Here is a 23,302-nt window from a genome sequence, read left to right as displayed (position 1 = left end):
GATAACTTCCTGGCACAACTGGTAAGTGAGCCTATGAGGTCCCTCGCTAGGCCTGCTGTTTATAAACAGAGAAGGAGTGGTGGGAGGTGTGGTGGTTGAAGGTCATCTTTGGCTTAGCGACCATGAAATGGTAAAGTTTTCAATTCTTAGTGAAGTGAGGAGAGGGGTCAGCAAAACCTCCACCATGGACTTCTGGAGGGCAGACTTAAGCCTGTTTAGGATATTGGTTGGGAGAATCCCTCTGGAGATGGACCTGAAGGGCAAAGGGATCCAGGAAGGCTGGATGCACTTCAAGAAGGAAATCTTAAAGGTGAGGCTGCACCTTGGGTAATACATTCAGTTCTGGGCCCCTCACTACAAGAAGGCCATTGAGTTGCTGGAGCATGTCCAGAGAAGAGCAACCAAGCTGGTGAAGGGTTAACAGAACAAGTCCTATGAGGAGAGGCTAAGGGAACTGGGATTGTTTAGTTTGGAGAAGAAGAGGCTGAGGGGAGACCTCATTGCTCTCTACAGCTACCTGAAAGGAGGCTGCAGTGCGGCAGGCGTTGCCATCTTCTCCCAAACGATTAACAACAGGACCAGAGGAAATTACCTGAAGTTGCACCAAGGAACGTTTAGACCAGATATCAGGAAGAATTTCTTTACCAAAAGAGTAGTTAGGCACTGGAACAGGCTGCCCAGGAAGACGGTGGAGTCACCATCCCTGGAGGTATTCAAGAAATGTGTAGATGTGGCACTTCAGAACATGTCCTCGTTGGCATGGTGGGTTTTTGAGGTTGTGTGGTGGTGTTGGTTTTGTGGGGTATGGTTGTCCTTAAAGCTAAGTTCCTGCAGCCAGTTCCTGAACTTGACAAGAGTTGGTTTTTTTTACTAGGTAAACCAAGTCTGTCAGGGTCAGTAACTTGTGTTTGAGCTGTATGTCTTCATCTTTTAGCCCAAAGATGATATTGCCAGAGTATCCAAAACATAAGATACCCTGCCGCCTGGAGAGGCACTAGCTCTGGTAGTTGGTAGGTCTGCCTGGCTCGCTGTAAGGGCTCAGAGATAGTTGAAGTGACAAGATAAAGCCATCTCTAGAGCCTGTTTCCAAACCTGCCTTTCTAAAGCACTGTCATCTGCATGGCTCAGAATTTGGACCCTAAAGATGTTTGCTTAAAGGTGTGGGAACTCACTCACTTGAGATGCATGTTGCTCTGCAGTCAAGATATGGCTGGCAAACCAGGCCCAGTCTTCAGAGCACTTAATGCCACCACTTACCTCTTTTCCTGAGAGGTAACAAGGCAAAGGCATGAAGAGTTTTGTGAGCTGTGGCACATTCACTGCTACTCTCCCCTGGAGGCCAGCAGCCTTGCTTTTGGCACATGACTACCCATAACTGGGTGATCAGGACTCAGGATACCTGTTATGCTTGGGAAAAATCCTAAGTTACATGACTCAGTTATACCTGTTACACCTTGAAAGGATCATGCATATGCATCTGTCACCTGATGGGAATGACTGCATCTTAGTCATGGAGGCAGAAGGCAGGTAATTTGATTGCCTCTAAGTGGCTTGCTTACTTCAGTGAAAAGGCTGGGCAGCAATGATGTAATGGACATTTTATCCATTGTGAGCAGAATTTCATTTTTCAACTGATTGCCAAGTATGCTATTCAGCACCCAGGAGGTTTCAGAAACTCTCAAGCTCCAAGACAGAATAGTTTGTTGCTGTTTTATTCCCTCACTGCTGGCTAGAAAGTGTAATTCCTTGGTTTGCTGGCACAGTTCCATTTATTTAAAATCTCCCACCCCTGGATACATTCTCTTCTTATCCCTCCCATTCAAACAGGTCACTTCACTGTGTGTACATGGCATTTCTCACACATTTTGATTTTTGTAGCTGAGTTTCCTACTCAGCAATATTGAAGCCAACACATTCTAACTTTACATGATGTGACTGTGTTTCTGTGATATATGCCTCAGTTATACAACTCAGTGTCTGCTGCTGTTTGCTGGTGGTTTTCTGGAACAAATCAATCTCTCCAGTTTCAATATGTTCCAACAGATGCCACACATTAACCACTATTTTTATTCTCAGCCTGAGTCTCACCCCTCCAACCTTTCCCAAAATATTATGTTGCCAGTGTTAGTTACAGTTTGTTTCTGTCTGTAATTATTAAAGTGTCTTCCATGACAACCTGATAAAAGGTTGGCCACATTCCCACACTTATTAAGCTCTCAAGTGATGCAAATTGTAACAAATATGCCAACCAGACTGGAAAAGCGCTGCCTAGTTTGTTTTTACACAAATCTGTAACTGAGCTCTGCATGGTTATTTTCCTAGGAAGCAAACAATATAAATAATACAGAGCAAAACAGAATTTTGGCTTCTTTTGCCTCTTTCCATTCTATTTCCTTTCTATCCCACTAAATGAATCAGACGTTCAGTATTAGACAGGCTCTTCTTTAGTTACACACAGCTGCAGGCATTGGGTGGGACTCTTGTAGCTGCAAATGCCTAAGAGGAAACATAGAGAACAATGCCAATATACAGGCGCTAAGAGGCTGTGCAACGTTATGTAAATGCTACTGACCTCTTTTATGGGGCAGCTGGAAGACAGTTACCTTCTGAACATGTTAGTTGGAAAACAGAAAAGCAGATTAATGAAAGCCTTTGTTAAAATCCACTTGGAAGCACTCCAGCTGTAATCATCTCCCTTCTGCTGTTCCTTGAGCACTGGACAACTCACCTCATGAGTATTTATGGCCTGGCAGCTGTTTGTGCACAGATCTCAAGTCTGCTCTTAAGTCTGAGATCCTCCTATGTAGTCAAGTAAAATCACTAATGCTTTGACTCTAGTAAGAAGAGGAAGAGGAAAGAAAGGAAAAGATAGGGGCAACATGTTAGAGACAAGGGAGAGATACCAAGTTAAGAAAACTCTCAAACATTATCCATATCTCCTGCACAATCTGGGCACAAGACAAGTCAACACACAGGCATGCTTGTGGTGATTCAGGCAGCAGAACAATACCAGGTCTCCCAGGTAACAACTGTACACAGTGAGTAATCACAGCACTTGAGACACTGCAAATCCATAGGCTGTAATTTGTTTGGGTAAATGACTCAGACACAATTGATTAATCAAATACTTATGTCTATTACACTCTCAATTAGAAGTAAAACCAGGATCCATGCGAAGATTGTTAGCAGCATAACATCCTCCCCATTCTGACACATTTCCCCAGTTAGTTTCATTATTCTCATAAACTCTTGTTGGCCCATCAGTCATGTCTATCACTTAAGCTTTGTATTTCAAGGCAACTGTCTGGATGATTCAGTTATTAAAATTTGTACACATTGCTGCTAAAGGTTTTGCCTATGTTAGGAAGGGGTGTGGTGGGAATGCCCAAAATAATGACCTCACCTTGCAGTACATGGCAAATAAACACAGCCTACATGAATAATGCCACAGACACCTCAGTTGCAAGCTGCATGGAGATCTCCATAGCACGGCAAGATAGGTGAGGATGAAAAATTATCACCATCTAAGTTATCAGAATTAAACAACTCTAAACCAAACAGAGTTGTGTTACAGGTCAGCAAATTTTATTTCCACATTTTGACACCACTGCATTTTTTTCTTGGATTTGAACTTGATTCCCGTGTATATTTATTTGCATATATTTCTATATGCATATGTAACAGCAACGGTACTTAAAGGATTTGTTTTCCTGTCTGCAGTCTCCAGTGCTGGGGTCACTCTTTTGCATGTCACTGAATGAATGTGTCTGAATGAGCCTGGACAACAGGAAGAAGTTGCATTGCACAGCAGGTAGGTGATGTGCTGAGGAACATGGAGGCATCCCATTTCCTCACTACAATGAGCGCCTGGTCACCTCTGCACACGGAGAACAGGTCAGGCCATGAGGCTGGAAAGAGCACAGTCCTACTTGGTCCCTTTGGGTAAACAGGCTTTGACCTCAGTCAAATAGTTTAGGATTGTTAACAAAGGAGAACTTTGTCAGGCATTTGTCATGCTTGCATTGGCTGATGAACAGAGGCAGGGAGATGGTGTGGTAAAGGGAAGGCTGAGGACCAAAGCTGCCCAAACACCAAGGGAGGCCTGGAACAGTGCATACAGCTACAAACAGACCTAGCTCAGCACAACAGGTCAAAACATAAGAAGGCAAAGCAAGATGCAGAAGACTCATCAGACACAAGTAGACTTTAGGGAGAAAAAAAACTCTGGTTGTCCAGTCCTGCTCTCAATCTTTTTCATGACAGCAGGACCAGGCCTCTGCCTGCCACTTACCCAACTTCTAGCCAGTCACAGCCTTTCCCCCCCACCCCCCGACCCCTGATTTTGGCTAATCTTTTCCAGTGGCTTTGCTCCCTGGCTTTGCCTTCTGGCAACTCTGGCATTAGCCATTTGAATAAATAATAATTAAAACAGACTGACACTGAGTTTTGCCATGAGAAGCATTTTTCCACTACAAGGGTGCAAGCTGCTTGCCAGTCACCCACAATTTTGTTTGGCAAAAAATAGAGGGATTAAAAAAATAAACAGAGTAGTCAGATTTGCAATGACTACCTGTCTCCTGTATATTATTTCACCAAAAACAACAGAACACTGTTCGGATCAACACAGTATTTGACACCAGCTGTGGCCTGGCCTGTGCCTGTGGCCTGAAACACCAAGGACTTGAATCAGGGTCAGAAGCCCTCTGACACAGCAGAACTACAGGTGTGTTTAGGCACATGTCTGACTGTGTCTTGCTTGTTTTGCAGACTGGCAATTTAAACAGAAGTCCATACAAGAAAGAGGCATTTGATTTGGATGTAACTACTTCAAACATTTACACAGCCACATTTCTGTGAGTCACAACACCTCCCACTACCCAAAACCTTTAGATGTTTGTGTCCAAAACTGGAGTCAGGAGGTTTAACCTTCACACTCAGGACTGATAGGAGCCAACAGTGCAACACACCAACTCTTACATAAGCAGTAACAGCTCAGCCATGAATCACTGGACCTTAGTGACTAACCTGTGGTGGAAATTAGAACTTGTTGCCTTACCCACAATTTTTGTTCTTATCTCAGAAACACCAGGAACAAACTAAATCTGACCTGTCTTAAGTGTGCACCCTGAAGGAAGAAAACCTAGAACACCGATCATTTATAGCAATAGCTTGAAAAGAAAGCCTGTGATTATCAGGTGAAAAATTACAATCTAATAAATTTCTGCTAGTAAATTAGTAGTCACTTTTTGATCAGGCTTTTTTGGACTTGTGTTTGTCCATTCTCTAAAACTATAGGATGTGCAAAAACACTGCAAAAATCCTTGCTCTGGTGTACAAGAAATGTGGAGACAAAAAAAGGCAAGAACAATGTATAGAACAGATCTGGATGACATTCATTCCAAAGGCAAAACTATTACAGGCTATTATCTAGTTGTCTGGAGGAGCCGTGGACCAGCTGGCTGTGATGTTCTGCTCAAAGTTAAACACAGACAGGAAACCGCATGTCTGATACTGTAAAAATCGTTTGTCTTCCTGCCATGGCTAACCAGGCAAGCAACCCGAAAGGGCTGTTTTCATTTAAAAGAAACACTAATCCACAACAATCAAAAAGGAATGACAAAACTTCAATATTTCCCCCTCCCAACTGGAGTTAATGCTTGTGTTTGTGAATTAACTGGAAATATTATAAACTGAAGTTTTACATTACTTTTATCTGTACTTAGTCACTCTACTACATGTGAATGCGGGGTACAGTCTTCATGAGTCTCCTAGAGTGTTTACAGCACATGACCTAGAAGGAAAAGCTCCACTCTGAAGAGTGAAAGGATTAGGATAGAAGACTGGGTTTTGATTTATACTACAGCTTCTTTTAGGCTGTTCTGGAAATGTGAGGGAGGCTGCAGAGTTGACAGGAATAAAGGCACTTGGGCTTGAATTTATAATACAGTTTTCATAAACATACACACATTCATCAGCATGATTGTATTCGGTTCATAGCTCCAGGAGAAACAGCTATAATGGGACTAATTTATAACAAATTAGTCAAAACCCACAAGGTTGTGGTTTGTTTTGTATAAAAACTCTAGACACAGTGAGATTTTTTCACTAGGAACACATTATCTTCAATAAAATCCAGGCAATACATTAGAACTAGGTCCTGGGACTACCACATGTGCTCACATTGATATCAATATTTACTCTAGCTCCTTTAAAGCTGGCCCAAGTAAGGGTTGGTCATACCACCATAGAATGGCAGTCAGGTTGTCTGGTTTAAAATTGAGCTTCAGGAAGGGATGAGAAAGAAGGAAGGATGTGGCACTGGACATGGACAGCCTGGGCCAAAGAAGGCAAACACTTTCTAGCTTGTTCCCAGCTAATCTGGTGTGGTCTTGCAACCCAAACTAGTTAGCCTTCTTGGAGGGCTGGGAAGCGAGAGCTGAAAGACATTCACATAGTTGTCCACCCCAGTACAGCTATGCACCAGGCTTCCAGGAGTGAGAACATATCTCAACCCTTCGTTATCGTGTATAATTAGGATTTGATTATGTCCTTTTCTGAGAAACTTGCAGGTGATAAGGACAGATGTTGTGTGCCACACTAATTTTGAAGTGTGCACATGAGGCTTTCTGCAGGACGCTTCACACCTGCCTGTGAGAGACCTGACTCAGTCACAGTAGAAGAATCATTGTGGGATCCAGCAGGTATGAGAAACTTAAATGAGGTGTATGCATGCACACATGCTCATCTGTCCATGCAGCATGAGGTCCATCAGCACTGTACACATCTGCTCTGCTTTTACTGTATTTGCAGTGGTCAAAACAGGCATACATGAAGCAGAATGAGGACAGGTTATGCACTTGGGTTTGGTCTGTGCTCAGAGTTCACTGGTTTAGCTGAACTCACATATATGTCCTTGTGCTGTAGTAAGCATGTGGGGGCATATCCACCAGTGAAGGAACATTCTAGCTACTTCACAATCACCACAGAACAAGCGCAGCTGGTCAGTTACAACAGAGAAGCTGACTTTAGACTCACATCCTATCAAGTTACTCAGTAGTATCTGTATATACAGATGCTGTACCATGGCAATGCAGCCTTTCAGAACAGGCAAGGCTTTAAATATGGCATTTGCCTCCTGGTTATGTTTTATAATGTAATTAGCATATGTTGCATTTTGGTGTGTCAACAGAACAACTCTAAACATCTTGCTTTCATCTTTCTTTTCACCAACTTTTAAGTCTTGAGCTGAGTATCAGACTTATTTCAAAGGGAGGGCATCCTGGCATGAAGAAATATTTTCTGAACGCAGAAAAGAAAGGCTGATATTTTGCAAGACTCAGAAGAGACCAAAATATCTCCTGCCACTAGAAGTTTTCCCTCACAAAATGAGGTTCCAAAGTTCATGCGTATAACACAGTTAATATTACTTGCAAAGTATAGCCTAGGAATATAGGGTAAATTATTAAACCTACCTGATGGAAAAATTAGCATATCGTTGCATTCTTCACCTGTACAGGAACACATGAACATCAATCCCCCATTGTCCTTCTTTTCTCTCATCAAACACTCCTCTGAGCTGGAGTCATCCAACACATGATCATAGAGTGTTTCCTGGGGATCGTGGCATATTGTTTCTAATGTCACATTTTCATCATTTTGTCTCCTAAAAATGAAAAGGAGAAAACTGAAATAAAAGAAGGAATATTTTACAAAGGTGGCAGACAGGACTGTGCCTGCCCAAAATTTGCCTCTTTCGAGAAGTCAAACGGGATTTAAAGAGTATCATATGTTCCCCTTTGGCTTTCCTGAATGGGGTGAATTTGGCTGTGTCTGGGCTCCTCGCACTAGGACATTTGTACAATGGCACAGCTATTCCTGTATCATATTACCACTAAGCTCCAATAAGTGCCTTTGAAAATCTCACCCAGAATTATGCAGGGTAATTCTCAATGAACTGCTGTGAACTTCAGAACATACTTTTGGTTTTTGTGGTCATGGAGCAGACAGTAAAAATCTGTGGGAAATTATGATGAAAACTGAATGATTTCCTTGAAATCTGAGGAATTTCTAATGAGTTGGCCTTTTCATTTTGTTTTAGAAGCCTACAATCAGCGCAATTTCTGCACAGAAGGAGTTATCCTTATCACTTAAAATAAAATGAAATAAAAGCAAAAACTAACCATAGCACTGGTGCAAGCTAGAGTTGCCTTGCTGTCAGGGACATACTTACAGATGATAATCTGGATTGTATTCCTGCGTTTTCTCCTGATCCACAGATCTAATTTCACTGATACAAGACTCAAAGGCAAAGATCACTAGAAATACAGTTCTCAGCTCATTTGCCTTTTGGATAAATCAGCATGAAAAATCCAGAATGTATGTTAAATTGCACTACAGCCACTTTGTATACCAATAATAGACAATGACTGCCTACTAAAGGAGCACAGGACAAATAAAGAACAGCAAACAGGTCTGATTCTGCATTTCAAGCATTGACTTCAAATTATGCTGAATCTCTTCAAGTCAATGGACACAACTAATCCCTCAATAAATGAATTAATTATGTCTTTCTGTAAGTGATTCTAATGATGTTCCTAAACCAACACCAGTGTTGCAAATACTCAGGTCTGCTCCTTTTGTTCACTTATGAGTGTTTCTGGTTTGCTTTGGGGATTAGCTTACCATTTGTGGAAAGGCAAAACCCCGGTTTTTAGACTGGGGTTCCCACTTCATTTTGTTTAGAGTAAACAAATCCTAAAAGTGTTACAACCCATTTTCATATACCCTTGACTTCTTTGAACCTTGACATAGGCTATATGAAAAAACCATTATGCTTACATCAGAGTCACTACATACGTAGAAGATTTTTTTTTACCATTAAGAAAAAGTATTTCTACCTAGACATGGTAAGTAAGTCTCCTGTGATAGATCCACACAACCTAATTTACTTTGAAACCTGAGAGAGAATTGTCTTTCTTCAGCAAATGCCACCACAATCCTCTCTGAGTCTCAAATCTGTTTCTACTCTGAGTACTGTGGGTGGATGCAGCTTAATGATTTGAGCAAAAACATGCCTCTTTTCCAATAACAGCATAAGCAGGAACAGAACCGCTTTAAAGGAAAAAAATCCCCAGAACATTTCATATCAGAATTGTTAACCTCAAGCAACTCAGTATGCTGAGCAGACATATGAGTCGTAAGTGAGAGAGCAAAGCCTGGTGAGGTAGCAGGGACATTCGGAGTATCAGAGCAATCAAGAAAAGCACAAAGTAAGGATGAATGAGGGTGTGCTCCCCTCCATACCTGTATGAAGAAATAACTTACCATATAGCGACACAGACTTCATTTTTCTTCTCGCAAATAGCAGTGATGTTGCAGTTGCTCTTGCACTTATGTTGGTTTGAGCAGGTTGTTACTTTAACATCACAAAATTTGCATAGGTTCGGCATTTGCAATCCATTTCCCTTATTTCCATCTACAGGTGAGATACTTTCAACTTAAAGAAAAAAAGAAAAAGAGAAGGAAACTCAATAAGGGTAGATTATCAAATTATGTTATTGATCACTATGAAGATAAGGTTTTTATTAGCAGAAAACATTCCCTCCCACCTTAAATTAGTAAAATCTTTGATCTCTTACAGCTACCAATTTTTTTTTCAAGGGAAGTGCCACACTGTCAAGACAAGGTTAATGAAAGAGAATTTGAAAAGTGAAAACAACTTCTATAGACTTCAGAGGGAGCAAAAGTTGCTTTGTAATTTGCAGAGTCAAACTTATTCTGAGTCCAGCTCGCACTGAAGTAACTGCTCTGTAGTCACCCATGTGCTTTATTCACAGGCAGCATATCATGTCCCCCATGATGTATATTGCAGCATGGTCTGTGTGCTAAAGTAACTGTGGATGCCATAGTGGGAATGCATGTTAGGCGGGTGACATCATTATGAAATGGGTCATGATAAATTTTGAAAGTTTGTCTTTACTAACCTGAGGCATAACCTAGATGTCACCCCTAATCTGATTACTTTCCACACAGAAAAACACAGAGCTGGAACTGAATTTCAACTTAAGTTAGATGGCCTGCCAGAGGCTGTGGGTGAAACTCAAGCTGGAAATGCAACAGGGCATCTGTACAGCTCACATAATCTGCCACTGGAGTCTTCCCGGGCTAAGTCAAGTGGATCTGAACTCAAACTAACTTGCAGTGACAGTCTGTCTTGTAGAAGTCTACTTTGACCTAAGAGCTACATTTCTGCACCTAAGCATTGAAGGATTACTTGCTTACTGGTTCTGAGTCTTAGCACTCACCATCTGTGTCAGTGTGGTAATAGTAAAGGAAGAGGTATTTTTTGTCCCAGTGTATGAATTTCAGGAAACATATTTTTAGTTCAAAAGCTATTTTGAAAAGCCAGCATGACTAAAAGGAACAGAAAATGCCAACATAAACTTTTTCTAAAGCTAAAATGAATATGCAACTATCTGAAGTGGAGCAGATTGTCTACAACAGTTTCAGTCTGACTCACTTCGTAATATATTTGGAAAAGTAGGTTGAACCACTTTAAGGACATACTGAGCTTCATATAGCAGAGCCACCTGCATGTTAAAACTATGTTCATATTGCTCTCTGTGGCCACATGTTGCTAGTCAACCAGTAATGGGCAACCAGGGATTCATAATTTTCCCCTCCTCCATTAGCTGAGAAATCAATTTTTTCCTTCAAGAACTTAACTATTTATTACCATTAGAATATTTTAATACAAGAATTAAATATACGTGCTTTTCCAGAAGGAAATAAAAAGGCCTCTTGCTAACATTTTCAATTGATTTCTGAGCCATTGTGAGGGACTAAGAGAAACATCTTCCCTCTTCAACCAAATCCCACATCCTTCTCATCACTAGCAAGGTCTCGTACTGACCTAAGCTCTCTGATCTTACTGCCATTGTTATTTGGGGCAAAACTCCCAGTGATTTCAGCAGTCCTACACAGAAGTGAGTGTTTTGATGAACTCACTGGGAACATGCTAGCAGTACGTTATGAGCTGGCTGGATTAATTTTAAGCCCCAGGTAAACATTTCTTGTTCTTAATTAGTTCTAATAACTCCAGAAGCCACACAGAAGTACAAAGCCTCATTGAAGTGGGTGTGGTTGGAACTCAAAAGGTCTTGAATCTAGTGTTCTATAAAATATGTGTTAATATAATCACCATTGTGGCAAATTGCTCCTCTCCTCTGCATGGTACCTCATATTTGCCATACGTTGAAGAAAAACTAATAGCTTTACCGAGGTTCCAGTAGTGATCAAACCAACCTGATAATCAGGGACTGTCCCTCTACCCAGCAAGAGACAATCTTTGGTCCTAAAAGCCTGCATGAACAATACAGACAAATATCAAAGGCGTGATTAAGTAACTCACCCAAGTTCACACAGTAAACCTGTGGCAGGGTGCCAAGTGGCTTACAACTGAGCACAGGGGGAAGACATCTGCTGCTCAAAATGCAAAGAGTTCAGCTGCATCTACACTGCTTTCAGGTCTGAGCTCACATAGCTCCATGTGTCACTGGGAAATGGATGCCTCTGCCACAGGCAGGACTCAGTCCTCTCTAGGGCCTGCAGCACTGGAGCCAAAAGCCACGGGAAGGTGGATCCATAGGTAAACTGGTTGAAGCACTTTGTTAGTTGAGAGGAAGGGCTCGGTCCTGTGCCATCCCCAGCCATGCCAAGTTCTGCTAAGACTCACCCACTGGAACAAACATATGAAAATATGTTTGGATCTCTTCCAAGGAGGGATCTCCAAACCAAGCAACTTGATTAAAAAAAACAACAACAAAAAAACCCCACAAGAACAAAACACAACAAACAACTATCTGGAATGCAGCAATCCACTGCAAAGTCATAAACCTTGAGTCTCAAGGTTAAGAGTGGTAGGCCTTAATTCAATTACTAGAAAAAGACTGGATTGTTAGGCCCAGCTAGTATCTGTAGAGGTTAAATTAATGGCAAAAGCTAATGGGATTATAGGATTCCAGAACTGACTACACTTGAATTTTGTTCCAAAATTTATTGTGATACAGGCTAACACTGCAGTGCCTCTCCGTTCCCCTGGCAGTTCAAGGTATTGGATAAACTGCATGGGTGGACAAACTTTAGCACCTCATTTAAACTAAGACTGCAGTTTATTTCCCTAATATTCTCAAATTGCTCTTGTGGACACTGGTGTATTCATTAATACAGCTTGGCCTTGCCCACTGTGATAACCCACCAGGTTCCAAACTAAAGCCAGTTTTGACTTTCTCCTACTAAACTGATGCTGAAATTCCCCTGTCAGACTGATGCCGAAATCAACCTCTGCAAAGGGCCTGAGGTGATATCTGGAGGTAGACACGAACCTCAACATCACTCTCTTCTGATCACAGGCTGCTGCTAGGCTCTGAGGAAAGACTGGTCTCCTTCCAAGTCACATGAACTCAGACCTATTTCTAACTAAAAAAATCCTGCCTGGAGAATGACAAATTTGTAGGGTTCTTCCCTAGGGAAACGTATTCAGTCATTCCCCTAAGAGTCCACAAGCAGTAAGTGTTTCACAATGAGCAAGATTGTTCCATTTCTTGTAGCCACTCGAGTGTCCATCTCTAAAAATTCTTGACTGTCCTGCTGCGCACTTCATGAGTCAACTCCTCATGGTTTTCTCACAGAATCACAGAATCTTAGGGGTTGGAAGGGACCTCGAAAGATCATCTAGTCCAACCTCCCTGCCAGAGCAAGATCACCTAGAGTACATCACACAAGAATTTTTCCAGGTGGATTTTTAATGTCTCCAGCAAAGGAGACTCCACAACCTCTCTGGGCAGCCTGTTCCAGTGCTCTGTCACTCTCAGAGTAAAGAAGTTTTTTCTGATGTTTACCTGGAACCACCTATGCTCCAGTTTGTACCCATTGCCCCTAGTCCTATCACTAGACATCACTGTAAAAAGTCTGGCTCCGTCCTCCAGACACTCGCCCTTTACATATTTGTAAACATTGATGAGGTTGCCCCTCAGTCTCCTCTTCTCCAAGCTAGAGACCCAGCTCCCTCAGCCTTTCCTCATAAAGGAGATGTTCCACTCCCTTAATCATCTTTGTGGCTCTTTTTCTCCCATTCAGAGATCCAAAGTCACTTGAACACTGTGGACAGAAGTATCCTTTCCCTGTGCACACACACAACCCCCCCCAAAAAAAAAACAAACAAAGAAAAAAGGAAAAAAAAAAAGAAAAAAGAGTGGATATAATGGGAAAGTCAACAGGGAAAACACAGATTTGCACACCTGAAGGAAGCCATCCTGAAATGTGTGCTTGTCTCCTAAATTTGAGTTCTGCCACGTACCCTCTAATGTTAATTTTCTTATTTTGACTTCTACAGGAAGCCTAATTCTAGCTTTTCTTGCCACCTTGTCTACAGAGAAGACTTCAAATAAAAGACTGTGGTTTCTTGGCTATGAAGCTTTCAACCAATCAGTTCAGTATAGATCAGTCACTGTGGTTAAAATGCATGGAACGTGCAAGTCAACATGTGGGCTGGATATTATGGAAGAGACACAAGAGCAACCGCAAAAGAAGTATCAACTTCATGGGTTTTAGTAGACCCAGGCTTGCAGGACAACACTTTTACTCTATGTCTCATGTCTTTTTTATGTTTTCTCAGGATCTTATAAACAGTGCACCTCACCCAAAGTCTACTGACTGTCCTGAAGTTGTTTACTTTGTGTCTGTTGTTTATAGATGTGTAACTTCCATTGAGGTGTCAGGCTATAGTCGACGTTCCTCTTATTTTTTTAGCATCATTACAGAACTCTCAAAAGCCAATGTAATTTAAATGAAGCCCAAACAAACATGCTGTCTTTTTTGGGAATGTCTGCCCTGGAAAACTTTATTTATGCCTTCGGATGCATTTCAGAAACATCAGCCAATTTATCTTAGTCTTATCTTGTAAAATACAGTTATTTCATTTCTATTCTGTCATCCAGTGCCTCTGGCACATGTATACATATAAAACAGCATTGCTAAGCAGATAAATCCCATCCATTTAAAAAAAAAATGCAGGGGGAGGTGCTGGGATAGGAATTCAATGACTCAGCTGCTGTGAAATAATTCCAGCTGATGGGAGAGACTTGAATTTAAGACTTCCCTACATCATGGAAATCTGCATGAAGAAGGATGCCTTTATCAGATAGCCTTGAAGGAGACTGTCCTTGTTCTCCCAAAGAGCACAGCTCCACAACATCATGTCTCAATGGTTGGAAACCACAGTAGCAGCTATTAACAATGTCCAAGCTGTATTATCTTCTCATTCAACACAAAGATCTCAGATTTTGCCAGAAACAGTACTAAAGACAGCATTTTTAAAATTTTGACTGCCATCCATAGCACATGATCCACAACCTTAGCAGAACTTTGATGGTGATGGGGACACTGCTTGCATCCTGAAAGTGGAGAGGGAGTGATGCAAAAGCATATTCTTTGTCTTACAATAATTGATGAATCAACTGCAGGAGAGAAGGAGTCAAAGAAAATGTGTGATCCAAGCTTTACATTTATGACCTGGATATATTCTGATGGTTATTCTTAATTATACTGGTTATCTTCAGTCCAGCAATACAAGGAAGAAAAGACCGCACCATAATCAACCCCAAAGATTAAAAAAATATGAATTACAAAATCACAAGACTAGCCAGAGAGATAATGGAATTACAGGAAGGAAAAAAAAAACAAGCCAAAACTCAACCAAAGAACAACTGCTATGTTCTCCTTTATTTGTTGTTGCTGCCCGGACTTCTAGAGTGCATTTCAGTCATGTTTTGAAACTTTGGCCATAAGCAGGAGGGTTGGCATTACTGCCTAACTTATAAAAATTGAAAGATCAAAAGAAAATAAATCACTGGAATCCAGGAGCTTCATCTAAAAGAAAAAATGTCAGCTATCATATGACTCATCATAAAAATCACAGGAGTTAACCCTGCAAATCACCTACTAACTCCCATGGGGAAACTAACTCCATAGGGGTAACACTCTGAAATACTTATTTTCAATTTTTTAGTTTCAGCTGCCAATTCTGAGCTTAGTGCCATTGTGAGTTGAAATGGAATGTTGTTCTGTGACACATACTCCCATCCTCACTACATGAGTATGAACTCATATAGTTCATACTGTCTTGGACCCTGCTTTGGGCTGCAGTACTTTATCTCAACTATGATTTATCCCAGTAGGATTACCATGGGCACAGACTTACATGACTGTTTCTATTAAGATTAACAACAATGATTATCAAGAGTGCTGAGACAAACTCAGATATGAGCTATCTTTTATGTACAACTAAAATATGTCAGAGGAAAACAGGTTTCATAAATGTTAAGCTCACCAGATATGTAACTGTCCCTATGGCAGGACTCCAGGAAACCACATTCCTACACATTCTTTTGCAGATTCTCTCTGCCTCAACCTGTATCATATTTAGTCACAGAACAATGATGTCACCCTGGTCTGCCCCTAGCAACTTACTCCCTTTTCACGCTTGGAAGGTGTTTCACCTCTTAGGTTTCTTTTTGATTTTCAGCCTTTCAGCCTAGCCCAACAGCTGTCTCAGTCAGTGCTTAAAGACAGGCCTTTAAATATACCAATTGCACTTTTTGTTTGCAAAGAGGTTGGCACCTTCCTGTGATCAAACCCCCTGGGTGCTCTGCAAATGATAAAGACAAAAAGAATTTTCTTTTTATGAACACACTTCTGTGTAAGTACTTGAAGGAAATGCATGTCACGGCTTCTCCCTATCATGTAATGGCTCCTGCCTGTCATATGAAAAAAATGCAAGTCACACCTATCAGATAGCAACAATACAACCATCACTACAACAAGACACACATACACCCCTCCAATGCATCCCATCACAAAGAAGACACTATCATATGCAGGGAAGCAAAGGTCTGGTGGGGTCTGCAGGCCTTCAAACAGTTTATGTGGGCCGTGACCATCCATGACGGAGAAGTCTGCTAGGGAAGAAGAGGGCAGTCTAGGTAAGCCATTCTGACAAGCTAGACCTAGTCAGAGTAGTTTGGCCACCTCCAGCTGAAGGAAGGCCAAAGCAGAACTGGTTCACAGCAGGAAGGTCGCTGACGAACTGCAGTGAAATCTAGGAAACGACTATTTTCTGCCCAGTGACAGGCAAGGAGCAGGGGAAGGTATGTGCAGAGGGAAAAGACAAGAGGAAAAGGAGCAGGAGTTTGAAAACTTCATTTAACTCGTCTCTGCAGTGGAAGTGCCTGGCTTTTAACAGCAAGTGGAACTGGCAAAACTTGCTTCAGGGATTGCTGCAGGCACTGGCACAGAAACAGAATCAAATCTGGCAGAAGCTGGGAGGAGGGACACAGCCAGAGAAAATGAGGGAGGGAACAGCATACTAAGCTGGAAATCTTGAAGATAAAAATCATTCTCATATTTAAAGAATTAACATAGCACTATTTTTACCCAGTACTTCCAAAACGAGCTAGTATTAGCAGTTTTAATAATGGGCTGGGTTCCTCTCGCTGGTACAGGGCGTGGCAGTGAACTGCCTCAAACCCCTCAAAGAACAGAGCTGGCTGTCGTGACTCCTGACTGACATTAGTGCGGGTGCAAGGAGACTCCAGCTCAGCACTTCCAATAGAAGGTTGAATACATTCTGAAAACAGGGAATAAAAATAACATCGTGGTGCTTCAAATAATAGGATGGATTTTTACCTGTAGATTTTTTTAACTTGCTGCTCTCTTCCACGTTTTCTGGCCACTGTTTAGCACTCCATGGTAGACAGAAAAAAAGAATACTGTCGCCAGGCAAAAAGGCTGGAAAAAATTCTAAATGATGGCTTCCCATAGAGCACTCAAAGGGACATTTCATGTTCTCCTGACTTAAACCTGCAGCCTCCCTAACACAGCCAGTAAGTAGCACACAGCACTGGAGAACCATATGTGATATAACATGAAGATCAATTTATTCAACTATGACTACAGGGTCTAGTTTTATTCTGCATAATGCATTAAGTTTGGAATTTCTTGGAAGCTCTCTTTGGTGGTTAACTCCTTCTGTGACTTCAGGTAAATAGTGAGTATCAAGTACAGCAAGTACAGCTCATCTGGTTCACAAGATTACAAAGAACAGCTCTCCTGCTTTGTTTCAGTAAGCATGATTCATGGTTCAGGACTGACATTTGAACAGCTAATTTTGACCTATCCATTAAAAAGCATATCCTGCAACTCTAGCTCCTTTTGTATTCTTGCCTTCCCAGTAAAAGCTGCCATTACTTCACTTGAAACAGAGATGAAAGAGTACAGACACTTCACCTTTGTACAAATATTATTTTTCCAACTTATATGCACTGAAAACAGACAGCAACCATTCAAGCATTATACTGTTACTTCTGTGAAACAGAAGGAAGCAAAGATTTTTTCATGACAGAAGGGTCGGGTCTCTGTGACAAACCCTCCAGCATTTAAAACATACAGAATTAGGAACAACTCTGATGCAGAAAAACATAAATGTGCCTCTACTCTCAGCTACAGGGTCCCACCAGAATAAAACCATGCCAGTGAATCTTCTAAGTAGGTTGAATAGTTTCTGAACCCATCATACCTTTCCCTTCAGCTAGTTAGGAAAGCCTCTCTATAGAAACATGCTTCTCTCCACTCCTGCCCCCTCAGCAGTCACACCACCACCACCAACCTAATTCAAAATATGTCAGGACTCTTAATTCTTCATGATGGCATCAGGGAAGGTGAATCATTTGTCCTGAAAGAGGCACAAATTCCCTCAAAATTCTTAAGTGTATATTTCTTCACTGCATTTCTCTCACTACAAGAGAAAGTAATAATGTCCACCTTAAAGAGCCATTCAACCCTACTTTAAAGGGTCTATTTGTTAAGCTCCCAGTTTCTGACAGGGAAATTCAGGACCCAGTACGGGGCAAAGAGTACTTTAGGACATTTTCTAATATTCTTATGGCTAACCTGCTTCTATTAGCTGTGAAGTATTCCATAGAGAGACATCCTGGCTCTTCAGTTTATCTGCAAGGCTAGTGAATGTGCTCAGTGACACATACAAACTGAAAAATCCATGAGATAATAAAAAAGTAATCATATTATTAAGGTATCAGTGCTGCTTACCTAAAAGCATCCTTTTATTGCTTACTAGCAGTCCTAAGTGTCTGTCTTGTGATATCTTCTTAACGCAAAGACAAATCTTGCCTGGTTTTTTAGGAGCATCCTCACTGCACAGGCTACAGGTGGGAGGAAGGCAGGGAAGTTTTGAAGTTTATGTCACAGGGCAAGTGGCTGCATCCTCTGCTAAACATCCAGGCAATGGAATACATAAGGTTCTACAGCAGAAAAAAAGAGGCTAATTTATGAGCTGCCTGCTGTATGGTATTGCCAAACACTGACATCCTTTTCACTGGGAATTGCAGTTGTGGTACCTGTGCTGGACTGAGTAGGTGGGCACCTGGGTACAGTTCCTCCTTTCCCCTTACACAGACAACTGTCATGGTGGCTCACCACTGCGATACCAGAGCAGGCAGCCACACAGCACGCTGTGCAGATGGAGTCTTGCCCTCAGCTCCCACAGACCACTGCACAACCAAAGCCACACAGAAACCAAAAACAGTAACATATTTACTTGGCCAAACACACATGACGCTCCTACAGGGCTTTACTCATATTTAGTATATGGTCTTATTATACTTAGCTTTCCCAACGGTTTCAAATAACTAAGTGGCCTGGCATACACACACCACTACAGGAATCTAACTGCTTAAATTAAAGGGGCAGAGGTTTTACAGTTTTGCATATGGATCTTCAAATCTTTTAAAGCTGATTTACCTCAGTGTAGGCTATATTAGTACAAACCTAGCCAGAACTGAGAACTACCATACACAAAGTTGCAGTGGTTTATGCAATCACTTTTAAATCAACTCTAAGTTTGAGAGGTGTGAACTCTTTATGTCGAAAAGGCTTTCATAATGTTACTTGACTATGTATCTGCAGCTTTTTCAATGGGGATAATGGAGGTCAGATATATAGCAGAAAATAATCTCTTCCAAATGCAAAATGGTAATGATTTGAAGACTGATCTCTACACTGGCAGTGTGCAACAACTCAGGTGGCAGAAAGCCAAATCTTTCTCCTGAAACTACAGTTAACTCTTGCTAAGTTAACACTTGCTACAGTTAAACTCTTGCTAAATTTATGTTTGCTGGACTCTAGTGTATTCAAAAGAGCAGACTACGGTAATTAAAACATAGAGGAAACTGTGTAAATAATACCTAAATGGAGTTGCTGTATCTTGTGAAGAGTTCACAGAATCTTAGGGGTTGAAAGGGACCTCGAAAGATCATCTAGTCCAACTCCCCTGCCAGGCAGGGTCACCTAGTGTACATAACACAGGAATTTGTCCAGGCGGGTTTGAATGTCTCCAGTGAAGAAGACTCCACAACCTCTTTGGGAAGCCTGTTCCAGTGCTCTGTCACTCTCACAGTAAAGAAGTTTTTTTTCTGATATTTACCTGGAACCTCCTATGTTCCAGTTTGCACCAATTGCCCCTTGTCCTATCACTGAACGTCACTGAAAAAAGCCTGGCTCCATTGTCCTGATGCTCCCCCTTAACATATTTGTGTTATAATCCAGACAAACAGATGTTCATGAACACTGTTCATTCACTCAGGAGACTGGCAGGCACTTGAAAACTCTCTCTCGTCTCAGAGAAGAACCTCCAGGAAAGGTCATGAAATTTGTTTGTTTGGGGGGAGATTTTTGTTTGCTTTTTAAAGTAGTAAAAATGAAGCATAGACGTTAAGACTGAGATAAATCACACAAAACAGGAAATTCAAAGTTACCTCTGACTCCCCCAGGTTCCCTTTGATACGGCTAGATTGCTTAGTGAATCAGAAACATGTATCACTCCTGTATTTGCCTTTTCATGTTTTTATTTTTCATTTTATTTTCTTTTAGTAATATCCCCTTAAAATTACAGACACACTTTCTGGACAAGTTTTGGAAGTCATAAGGCAATCCTCCATTTTGAAAGGCCCCTTCCATAAGCAGCTTTCCAGGGCCTTCAGTGGATTGCTCCTTTGGGGATGCCTCTGCAGAGCCTCCTTCACACTCACATTTTCTGACATCTTATTTTTAGTATTGTTCCTTTTTGGTGCAAGAAAATGCATATTTTGAGAACAATTGCCTGCCTCATGGCGAAGTCCTCAGACCATTTTAAGAAAAATAACTTGTTTCTTAAGCTTTGTGAATACAAATGATCTTCCCTTCTCTGTTTCTATCTAGTCAGGCCATACAGAAAATAACTAAACAGTTTCAGTTTGCAAAACAAAGCAGTGCTACTCCCCTGCTCTGGTTATTTGCTCACATCCCTCACTGCAATTTCTCCTCCCTCACAGAAGAATCAGACTGCACCTTACCACACCTCCCTCCCCCTCCAAAAGGCCAGTTTGACTCAGGACAGTTCTCCAGTCTAGACAACTATCTGACTACACAAACATAATAAAGACTGTGGTATAAGGAGCGGGAACCCACAGCTAAGGTAATGCAAAACTGCTTATTTCAACAGCAGCAGCACTGCTGAGGGCAGAGAAAAGCCTGTGGATCTATGGCTGCTGTCACCCCCAGGGCAAGGTCAGGCTGCTCACTGAGCCAGGGACACGGGGGAGCTGCTGGCTCCAACATGAGCCAAGTCTGCTTGAAAATGCCACTTGCCCTCAGATGTCACAGCTCTTCCAGGAGAGGAAGCAAGGGCTCTGCAGTTACTCTTTTTTACCAGGCAATGCCACTGCAACGGCAGATGGAACTTGCCTAGGACTGTTCCACATGGGTTATGACACTTTGGGGAGAACTCCATGGATTGATGTTCCTCCCCAGAAATATTTGCAGAGACATCTTAGGATGGGCCCCACAGATGTTTAAATCCACTGTGAAACTAGACGGGAGGTTATTTTGACTTCAAAGTATAGAAAAAGTACTTTTGGTGTCTCAAGTCAGTTAACATCTATGAGAGGCATCTGAGAAGACAGGTACTCTCTGTGACTGAGCAGTACAGACCTAGCAGGTCTTCACATCTCTTCACAGGATGCTGAAGGAGTCAGAGCAGTCTTGTTTTTAGAATATGCTTTTTTCAAGACTATGTAAAAGGGACAGATAGTACTGTGAAACACAGAAATCCTTTCTCTGAAATAAAACATCTGATTTTGCTGTAGATCTATAATACAAACACAAACATTAAAAGTCAGACAGTTACCCCAATTCTGCTTTGTTTCAGGGGGAAAGTTTGATGAACATGTATCTGAAACTACCACTAGCCTGGGAAAATGCTCTACAAACCCAGACAAAAGCATTGTCTGAGTTTCACCTTTTGCTCTGAAACTTTTACTGAACTTTAGCTCCCATCTCTGATTTCAAAGGGCCTGATTCTGACCGCACTTCCTCTTCTCTAAACTGGATGCAAGATCCTGTGGACCAAGGAACAAAACTTTAGTCAAGCGAAGCCAAATCTAAATAATGGATTTGGGATTTAAAAAATAAAAAAATAAAAAGCAGTCTCAAAACATATAACACAGTAATTGGAATGGACTGCATCAGTTCAAATGTCAGTTTGAGTGTCACATTGACAAGTAGGAAATGCTTCATAATTGTGAAGCACAGGGGGCACAGATAGCTTAAGTCAGACATAAAAAGATTTTCAGTACAATGGCATGGTTTGGAGTACATAAATTGCAGTCCTGCTGTTCAGTATTTTATTTTTACCCAGGTGGAGGAATTCGGACTAGTGTTTGCTAATCTTTTTCCATGCACAACTCCCTGCAGTGCTGCCATACTGGCCCTTCACAAGTGCTCCTTTTGTATCAACTGCTGGAGCACGTTCAAGTCATGAGTTTGGGGGTGCTCTGTGCCTCCAACCAGGACCTACACATTCTCTAAGCATGACTTCAGCAACCTATACAGTCAGGCTTGGAAGTGATGGAAGAAACTGGCTTCAGGCACAGCTCTTCAGTCCACCTTAAGGATGTGCTCTGCATGCGAAGAGGCTCTATCTTGTACAACAGAAAACTATATGTGTCTATGCCGTTGCTACTGAACCAGGCCAGAATTTCTATGGTATTTTATAACACACCAGTAAGTATGGGGAGAAGCTGTGTGCACACAAAGACTCACAGCTGCCCATTCAAAATAAGCATTTAAATGGATTAAACCAGACAACTATGCTTTCAAATTGGCAATCGCTACACAGTTACATGATTCAGAGGGATTTATAAATATTTGTTTTTCCAGATAAAAGGAGGGTATTAGTGGGATTTTTTTTTTTTAAGTGCACTCACTGCCACTATCCCTCAAACAAACAAGGAAACAAAACAAAAACAAGGATGTGTTTAGTGTGCAAAATTTGTAGTCACAGTTTAAGATGGGGTTTTTATTTTAAGCTTAATATAAAAAGACATCTTACTAATGCAAAGAACATAAAAGACATCATTTATCTTAGCTTTTTGATGACCTCTGAACTTGAGGAATATTTGAGAGATCTGGAATTTAAGTTATGGCATATCCCCTGGCCAAAGGATGTCCCTACTATGGTACAAATCTACAATGACATCTATAGATTCAAGTAAAACAGAAACCTATGCAATTTCTTTCTCTAGGCCTGAATATAACTCATCCTTCTTAGTCTATTTGAAAAACTGTTTCCAAATAAGAAGTCTCATTTGACAAGTCCACATCCTTTACAAACACAGAGGTTGCTCTGTCAGTCACTGATGGGCAAACGTTTATGTGGAAGCTCTGTTAGAGAGCCTTTTTCCTGTAAGGAGCCATTTTCCTCCAGGAGAACACTGTATATGAAACATTCTGTCCGCACACAACAAGTTTTGAATGATAGATTCAGCAAAACAGTATGAAAAAGAAATTACTCTCTTTCATAATCCATAAGCTCAGCTAAAACAGTAAATCAGAGGAAAGTTAGATTCAAATGTAATCCCTTGGGAGTTGAATCACTTTAAATGGATTTGGGGAAAAATACACATCTTTCTGAAATTCAGTAGCTTGGATGGTTTTATTTGTTTCTGTCAAGTTACATGCAAAGAAGCAGAGTAAAAGACTTTAATACCCTGGAGATATGTTCTGCTGATAGATGCATCTAACTTCCACAACCATTAATGGGAATTATATACTGAGTATTGAGAAAAGAGCACATGCATGAAAATACACACCTCTAATGATACTCAACTTCAGGAAAACGTCCTTTTGCTGACTT

The 23,302-nt window shown here is 41.3% G+C and overlaps 1 protein-coding gene across 3 annotated transcripts in view; it reads right to left on the bottom strand.

The window, feature by feature from the left end:
* The window catches only part of TGFBR2 (transforming growth factor beta receptor 2), a 64,756-nt gene that overhangs the window by 23,586 nt on the left and 17,868 nt on the right, over positions 1-23,302 (bottom strand). For all 3 annotated transcript variants that reach the window (XM_051612900.1, XM_051612901.1, XM_051612899.1), the window contains 2 exons: positions 9,325-9,496; positions 7,473-7,663 (listed from right to left, as the gene is read on the bottom strand). In XM_051612900.1, coding sequence (XP_051468860.1) covers positions 7,473-7,663; positions 9,325-9,496 — 363 coding nt within the window. The remainder of the gene's footprint in view (positions 1-7,472; positions 7,664-9,324; positions 9,497-23,302) is intronic.

The sequence above is a fragment of the Apus apus genome, chromosome 2 (assembly GCF_020740795.1).
Source record: "Apus apus isolate bApuApu2 chromosome 2, bApuApu2.pri.cur, whole genome shotgun sequence".
Taxonomy (NCBI): domain Eukaryota; kingdom Metazoa; phylum Chordata; class Aves; order Apodiformes; family Apodidae; genus Apus; species Apus apus.
This window is presented reverse-complemented; position numbering and strand designations above follow the sequence as displayed.